This window comes from Pinus tabuliformis, chromosome J (assembly GCF_031772625.1).
Source record: "Pinus tabuliformis cultivar Carrire ecotype Pingquan chromosome J, CPIR1, whole genome shotgun sequence".
Classification (NCBI taxonomy): domain Eukaryota; kingdom Viridiplantae; phylum Streptophyta; class Pinopsida; order Pinales; family Pinaceae; genus Pinus; species Pinus tabuliformis.
This window is the reverse complement of record NC_142295.1, coordinates 1,566,355,965-1,566,365,363: the sequence shown is the minus strand read 5'-3', so window position 1 is coordinate 1,566,365,363 and position 9,399 is coordinate 1,566,355,965. Positions and strand designations below refer to the sequence as shown.

Sequence of the window (9,399 nt, the reverse complement as noted above, 5' to 3'; positions counted from 1 at the left end):
TAACTAAAATAAGGGTCACTCGGAATTTTAAAGAGGCAATGGTTTGGCCCGGTCTCAGGAAAAAAATTTCCACGCCGGTTGATGGTGAATGTGTAGGACACTTAAACCTAGCCCACTGTCTAACTTTGATCGCAACTTTGATTGGCTCTATCTCCTCCATACCAACTCAGATTTGAGTGTCGTTCATACCGTTGGAATCAGGGTGACAAGCACTTCGATATCATTCTAGGTTGTGAGAATTCTGACCAGTTTTAATTTTAACCCTTTTTGAGTCCTCTTGGACTTCTGCATGTGTTTGGAGCCACCTGGACCACTGAGTCATTTCATGGTAATGTTAAAAATTGAAGGATGAAAATAAAAGATAAGGAGAATGCCACTTTTATTTTAAGAATTTAACATTACCATGAATTGCATGTCAATACTCGAGCCATAGGTTTGAATATTAGGCTACTATGGACCTAATCTCACCATAGTTTTTCCTTTCTCCCTCCCACTCTCAATACTCCCACAATACTCCTCAACCTCTCTTTCTCCAACCCACTTGTTTTTTTCCTCCAGGTAGCCAATTTATTGTATAAATCATACCCTATAATAAACATAAATAACAGTCCTTTTTATCTCTCATTAAACACTTGGATCCATAAAATAAATTAGAAAAATAGCTAGGAATGTACACCAAGAAAAATCAAAATGAAATAGTCAAAATACCTATTAAAAAGAACCAACCCTAACCTACAAGCAAATGTGCACTAAGAGCTAAAAAATCAACAAATATGAAACTCATAAGTAGACAAATACAAATGGGTTACCTACGAACAATGATGCGAGAGAGGTATCTAGTCATCAATGTCTCTGATTGGAATCAAACCCAAGAGAGAGATCAAAACCCAAATCAAAAAGCAAAAATCTACTAGCTAAAGGAAAATATAGAAAAATACACAATAATTAAGCTCACAAATTATATATTTGAAAGTAGACTCCTAAAGGGCTTAACATTGTACCTAAAAATTGAAAAAAATATGAGTGAAACCCTTCAAAAAGATCTGGAAGAAGGATTTAATACTCTGTGCATGAACAAATTGATCAACATAGGCCAAGAAACCTCTCTTGCATGTTATCTAAGCACCACAGGAGCCTTCAATGCCCTAGTTATAAATGGGGCCGAGAAAAAAAATGACAAACTCAGTGTTAAAGTTGTAAATCACTAGGGTTTCGGATCCAAGTTGATGATTATACTTATGATTACTGTAAATTACAAAGGACGAGGAAAATACACTAAAAAAGTAAATACTAAGGCTACAAAAATGCTCTCACTAGGATCTCCCCATTGGATTTGCTAATTCTGTTACGGAAAATTTCACTCACAGTGTTGAGTTAATTTAGGTCCAACATACCTACCCAGGGTTTTCTTAGATGGAGGACATGTGAGTAAAGTGTAGTACAACAAAAGGAAAGAAATCCCAATCATAGAATAAGAAAACATGAAGAAAGTGGATAATGTTACCTTCCTATAGTGAGGAATCCAATTTTATTTGATTATTCCAGCTTGTAGGAGATCTCTTAGAGATCTCAGCTCCTGCTACCACTGCTAAATCCTTGTACACAAATGAGAAGCAAATCCACTATTTTCCTACAAAAAAATATTAGTGCATGCCTACATATAAACTCAATTCGAACATGTGAACATCAAAGGAAGACATGAATGGAATGGGGAAAAAATCTTTATCACTTTATACTATACCAAGTAGAAGTACAGAGTTGAGCCTTTTGTAACCTTTTCCCGAGTAACCTCCCCACATACATTCATTGATATCAAGACCTATTTGTGTAAGCTTATTGTTGAAGTATACTATAGATTAAATTTCTCACAGCATTGTGACATTATAACTTTATCCTCCTTTCTGACTTATAGAGATCCTATTTATATAATTTTTTATGAGGAGTGATCACATTGAATCTAGAAACTTTCTTGATTGTGTCTAGGGTTTTGATCCTTATCCACTATGAGTGATCAAACATGACATGATCAACCTTATCCATGTAAAACTTGTGCTTCATTGCTACAAACCAGTGGCACTGGGGTGTTGTTAGCCCACTATTGCTTAAGTTATTCTAAAACAAGGTGTTTTTGGGCGTAATGTTGCTCAACCAGAACAACAAGGGAGCATTGAAGCTTCTAATTTCACCTTTTTGGAGCCTTTCACATATTGTTTTTCTCACAATGACTTGACAAGTGTTGTATCTTTCTATTGGACCATAGGGGCTGGCTTTTTTTAGCTATAACAATAGCCAATTGGTAAGAACCCAATGGTTTGTTTCATTTCTCAGTAATCACTAAATGGTTTAATAGAATAGGAAAACACTTAGTGGTGTAACAACCAAAATGTAAGCACTCAATGGTGTATTTAACTGTTCGGTAGGCACTAGGTGGTTTAACAAATGAAGAAAACACGTAGTGGTGTAATAGTTAAACCACAAGCACTAAGTGGTTCAATAAACAAGGAAAGGACTCAGTGGTGTGTTTAATTGTTCGACATTAACTAAGTGGTTTAACATACCAAATAAGCACTTGATGGTGTAATATCAAAACCACAAGCACTAAGAGGTCTAAAGACATGTAAATGACTTAGTGGTGTGTTTAATCATAGAATTTCACACTAGAAACATATGATCACACAAGTATTTTAGTGGCCTCTATCACAGTGGAGGTAATTAATAGCTAAATACATAAGGTACTTTCTCAAGATCACAAAGCCTCAAAATTTAGAAGGAAGAAAATATAGTTCCACAAGAAGCTCTAAACAAAGATCTATTGAGAAACTACCTTCTCCTCCCAAGAGGTGAACCAAACCCCCAATTCATTTTTGTTATGCATATATGTAGGATTTCACCTAGATCCCTCTACACAACCAATATATAGCACTTCCTTGCCTCGCCTTTTTCCTCCATTATTATCTACTTGATTACAACAAGGGATAATGAGAATGGGCATACCCATTCGAATATATGTTCTCATAAATGCACTGTAAGTGACTCTACCAACTCTAGTTTGGCCCCAATCATATCACATTAAAAACCTTTCAGGTAATCACTTTTCTCAACTTTGATTGGTTCCAACATTGAATTTGGTAGGGTATGGCTACTCAAGTTATGTAAGAAAAATAAAAAAATGTCAATCATAACTATGATCCATAGGTTTTCCCTTACTCCAATGATTTTAATTAAATTAACTTAATAATTAACAACTTTTATAATAGATGTTAGCCAACTATATTTTCCCCACACTAAAGTCACAATCACATTTGATGTTACAAGAGTAGGGGTAAAAATGGCGGGATGTTACAATGTACTTAGTAAATATTATATAAGATATTTAATAATACTTCATCTCTTGTCACGAGATAGTAGTGTGATTGTTTCGCTAGGATTTCAATAAAACTCCACTGTGTAAATATTCCCCAAATCCCCTAAAGAAATATGGGTCCCTATATGTCATCATGAATTCAAGGGACAAGATAATATCAGAAATTCTCTAATACCCCATGTTTTCTTATAACAAGTTGGAATCTACTTACCAATAGTCATTGATTTATTTCACTAGTTTACCTATTAAGAGTTTATAAATATCCTTGTCCTCTTCAATTTCATTCATATGAGGTAGAAGGAGCAAGAGATTTATTGTGAGCTTGAGAAGTGTTATAAGTTTGAGAGTTCAATGTTTGTAAGATTTTGGCATATGCTTTATACCTTACAACATAGCCTAATCTAGGTATATTAGAAACCATTCTCCTATGTTTATAAAGTGTTTTGTTGAGTCTATAAAATTCTTATATAGATGTAAGATCTATTCCCTTACGTTTAATATGATCTTGCCATATTATAAATTTATTAAGAATTATTCTTTCATAATGTGAAGGTGGTAAACCATGTGGTGTTTCAATTATTTGTTGATGCTTAGAGAAAAACAACTACAAATTAGGGTGAATCTCTTGTGGGCCATGTCCGCTAATTTTATGAAATTAAACCATGCAATAATACACAAGCGACCTTTCTTTAGTAACCTTTGCATATTACAATGAGAGGTGCAAATTTCATGGGAATTAGATATAATCCCTTTGAGGGTATGTTTCTACCCTACTTTGATCAAGGTCATATATAAATCCTTGAAATCCATGGTGATAGTTCCCAAAGTGTGTAACCATTCTAACCCAATAACTATATCACAACTACTCATGTTGATAGAAAGCAAGTCAGTTTTGAGTTGATACTCACAAATATGTAATTTCACGTTTTCACATCTACCCCAACATTTCACCATACCAACATTGGACATTATAATTTGAAAATTATGTCGCACAAACATAAGAATAGATTTCTTATGCCACTATCCTATGAATAAAATTATGGGTGGTTCCAGTCAACATAATCACTTTGGTATGCATAATGTAGCCAATCATTGTCAATGTTTGGGCTGTTGAAAAACCTCATACAACATGGTGATAAATCATGGATTCACCGCAAGGATATTGCAAGGGAATTCATTACATATGCGAGGGTGGTATATTCCAATATTGGTTAAATAGTATCTTTAGTAGGAATTTCTTCTAAGTAATCTTCTAGATACATCCATTTGAAATCATTTCTTCCTTAAATTTGTACCCTTTGAAATATTGCTCAACAAACTTATACAAAAGCTTGAGGAATTGAAATTCTACCCTCTTGGGAGATATATTTTGGATTCATAATGTCTAAGTGGTGGAGGGTCTTGGGATAATGGCTATGTGAGGGTTAGTGTGAGAAAGGAATGTGGGTCTATTGGTTTGAGCAATGATCACCATCTTAGCTTCTTTAGCTCTATCACAAATTGCCAACCATGTGATAGGTGTTGCATCATGGAATGTGTTATGATTGCCTCTTTAAGATCAATAATGAATAATTATTTGAAAAATCAATTAGATAGGAAATCCAAACAAAAGCCCTCGATAACCAATGTCATAATGATTATAACTATAGTGAATTAGGATCGTGATGATGCCAATAACTTCTATTGCAAGGAGTGATAAATGAGTAATGAGTAGTGTTTCATGTCTTAAAATGATTATTTAATGAACACAAAAAATCAAGAGACATGCATCAACTTATGCAAACAAATGAGAAAATACTACATTTGTGTAGGGTAAGATGTGAGATAACCGGATAGTAGAAAACTGATTATATGTTTTAGTGGTTACACATGTTATACAACATAAGCCCATGATCCTCTTTTTAGTAGTTTATTTATCATGCTCTATGAAATCTTAAAATAATTCCTTTAAGTAAAATTCATACTAAAAGTTATGTGTGCTTATACAACGTTGCTATATTTTATGGAAATATATAATTAATTATTTACAATGTTGGTATTCTCATATTAGTTTCTTATTTTGAAATCAACTAGTATTCAACTACAAAAGAATCATTTATTAAGGATTTTTTATACAAATATTTAATAACAAATTTGCACATTCATATCCTATAGTTATTAGAGGGTATTAATATTGTAAAGCCAAAAACATCATTCCTACTGAATTTTAGTGATTTATTGAAAGACATGGTTATTGATCATGCAACTATTTTTCTCACAACATGCTTCCTTATGAGGTAACTTTTCTCTTGTAGAATGACATTTTGTAGGCTTACACTTTTCTATTTCTTAGAATGCATATAGTTTGTTAATAAATCAAATATTATATTGCAAAACTAATTTTGACTCATTAAAGCTAATTTAGAATTGAATTATAGTTGATATCTTAATAAAAAGGCCCATGGTCAAAATTTCATTATAATAATTGTCTTTAGACTTTAACTTTTATGATAAGAAGATTGACTAAAAGATATTCAAGTTTTAGAATTGGAAGCATTATGAAATAAATGTGTGTGAAGTGACTTTTAAATTTTCTTTTGAAATATGTGATTATCAAGCTTTAGAATTAGAAGCATTATGAAAGAAATGTGCGCTAAGCTACTTTTGAATTTTCTTTTGAAATATATGATTATCAAGGGTTCTTTTTAAAAATTACTTATAGATAAAAAATTTAATTATGATCCACAAAACTCTTCATGAACATGAAAGCTAGCCACAAAAATCACTTCTTACCTAACAAGAAACTCCTCCTTACAAGTTGGAGTTGAGTAAGAACTCCCATTTTGAGGGAGAGAGAAGCAAGAACTTTGCATGACTCGTGTAAGAGTAAGGTGTACAGTGGTGGCCATTATGGAGGTTCCCATATAGATAGAGAATAAAAGTAGCAAATAAAATTATTTATTTGTAACACACATATTTAAAGCCAAACAATTATTTGTTTTCAAACAATTTGTTTTAGCTTACAAAAATTTTATGAGAATCAAATTTTGGAACAATTGTTGTAAGAATTTTCTAAACTTTATTTTTGTACCAAATTAACATGCTATATTAGATTTAACATTAAACCAAAATTTAATAATATTTTTTTAATAAAAAAATTATATTTCTATATTGAAAATTTAATAAATATCATTTTTCATTACACATACATTTAATCAACAAATAACTCTATTATCTTAAATATATTAAATCACACTAAAATGAAATACAAATTAACTTAAGTTATAGTATTACAAAAAAATTAATAACAAATGAAACCTATAACACATAATTCTAACCTATGGTAAGTAAGTGTGGATAACTCTACAAAGATCTAGAAATGATAATTATTTTCTATAGCACAAAATTCTTTGCCTTCTTAAATTTTAGATGCAAAAATGTTTAGTATAGAGTCATCTCCGGATTATTTCATATGTACTTCATTTCTAGATACCTTTCTTGTTTGCATAATCAAAGTCTTATGGATCAACCCTCCGGGCACTATCGCTTTAGTATGATCTTTTTTTGAAAATTTCATAACACTTCTAGAGAGATTGTAATATATAGATGTCAAGTTGCTTGAAATTGGATAAAGAAAACAATTTTGTTTACTATAAATATAAGAAAGATAGAGATTGATTTTCATAAATAAACGTGTAAAGGGAATTAGGTGAATCACTACAATATTTGAACTGTCTAATCTAAAGGGAATTAGGTGAATCGTTGTAATCGAAGCATAACTGCTCCTTTCTTTTTTATTAAACATCAGTATTACATCCAAAATTACAGATAAAGGGAGATGCATCCCGCTCTCCCACTTTCATTGAAAACGTTGATCCAGAATTAGATAGAAGTGACACCCATGTGAATGTGTATATTATAATCTTTACCCTCGTAATTGACACCCATGTGAATGTGTATATTATAATCTTTACCCTCGTAATGGACATTCTAGGGTTATAGTTCATCTGACTCCGTCTTGACTAGTAGCTAGCTTCGCCATATGAACAGTTGTATAGAATAGAGTGGCAGTGTACCGCGATGGATAGTTCGGAACTCCCCACTTTATTTAAAAGAGATTCCAGAGATCCGCAAAGAAGCATTAGCTCTGCGTTTCTGCTAATAAGAGAAACAACAGTAATCTCTGCATCGAAATTATCGTTCTAAAATGTCTGATTTTGCAAGCCAAGCAGCCGAGTCTCCTTCTGGGAGTGATGACATAAGGACGTCGCTGCTGAAGCAGACGACAGAACGCATACATAATGGAAAAGAATCGCGAGGATGGATCAGGAAAGCAGAATGGAGTATTTGTATTGAAGGGAATTCCGATGTTGATCGCAGATCGCCGTCCATATTTAGAGTTCCGAACGACCTCAAGAAAGAGTCAAAAGAAGGAGAAGCATATATCCCTAAAAGGGTTTCGCTGGGTCCATATCATCACAGAAGCGCAGAGCTTCCTCCAATGAACAGTCACAAAGGAAGAGCCCTGCATAGGATGATGACGAGGGCCGATGGTTCAGATACTATGGATCTCCACTTCCCCAATCGTGCAATAGAGGAGATCGCATTGCTGGAGAAGGAAATCAGGGAGAGCTACGAAGAAAAAATCGATTGCGATGGAGAGACCCTCTCTCTGATGCTAAGTTTGGACGGTTGCTTCATTCTAGAAATATTGAGGACTCTGCGTGGGGACATATTGCACCACGAATTGTTTTCCTGGATGACGAATGGTGATTACTATGAACCCCTCTTTCAGGTTAAGAAGATTAATTACACTGGATTCGATATACTGCACGACATTTTGAAGCTTGAAAATCAAATTCCTTTAGTAGTTCTCCGAAAGCTCCTAGAATTGGAGCTCAAGTCGGCCGATGATGTGGAGAACGAGCTTTGGAAAGTGCTGTGTCCATCGTTCTTGTGCGTAATGTACCCTTTCAACTATAGAAAAGATTTTAAGCAATGGTCGTGGTCACTACGAGATGAACAAGAAGTTCATCATCTTCTGGGTTTGTTGCGCACCCTCATTGTATCTCCACCTTTCCATACTGGTGAACGTGCATTGGATGTGGGGATACGGCGATACATGGGAGCCTGCCTGGGATGCGGCGATGAGGGGCACTCAGTGCTCCAGAACGAAGACGAAGACGAAGACGAAGAGGAGGAGGCGGAGGAGTCAATGAATGGCGTTGGAAGCATCCTTCGTGCAGTAGAACTAGTCCGTGCTGGTGTCAAATTTAAGGCATGCGCTGGAGGCATCAAGGCCATTCACTTCGACACGAAGAGTGACACAATTTATCTTCCTCCCATCGAAATAGCAGACTCCACAGAGATACTATTCCGTAACCTAATCGCTTTTGAGATGTGCAAACCATTTGAATTCAATTATGTTGCCTGTTACTTGTGTTTGATGGACCAGTTAATCGACTCCGAAGAAGACGTGGCTTTGCTCAGAAAAAACGGCATTATTACAAACGGTCTTGGGAGCGATGGAGAGGTTGCCAAGCTCTTCAACGGTCTATGCAAGGGAGTCACCGTCAGTCTAGAAGGTGTCTTCGATAAATTGACAGGAAAAGTGAAGCTGTATCACAAAAACAAGTTCAAGGTCTACTGTGCTGAGCTTGTGAGTGAGTATTGCTCTTCGCCGTGGAAAATTCTTGGTCTGGTGGCGGCAACTGTTTTACTGCTGCTCACCGTCGTGCAAACCATCTTTGTAATACTTTCAGTTTATAAGTAGCCTCTCGTTTTTGGACAAGTCTACCGAGTCTGAGAAATTGCCATTTTGTTTGGAATTTGGGTAAAAATAATTTCATAAATTCTGTACATGTTTTGAAAGTGGTAATGGATTTAGCACATAAAATTTTTTTGGATTACCTAAAATTTTGAAGTTTAACAGGTTTAATTTACCTAAAATTTTGAAGTTTAACAGGTTTAACTTAGATTTACAAAAATCTTTTTGTAATACTTTCAGTATATAAGTAGCTTTTAGCTTTTGGACAAGTCTACATAGGCTGAGGAAT

At 34.4% G+C, this 9,399-nt stretch overlaps 1 protein-coding gene across 1 annotated transcript; it reads left to right on the top strand.

Annotated features, from left to right (window-relative positions):
- Window positions 1-7,424: 7,424 nt before the first annotated feature.
- Window positions 7,425-9,144, top strand: LOC149233476 (putative UPF0481 protein At3g02645). Its single transcript, XM_089376749.1, has one exon. It carries the CDS (start codon window positions 7,551-7,553, stop codon window positions 9,114-9,116), a length of 1,566 nt encoding a protein of 521 aa, XP_089232875.1. The 5' UTR covers window positions 7,425-7,550; the 3' UTR covers window positions 9,117-9,144.
- Window positions 9,145-9,399: the final 255 nt, after the last annotated feature.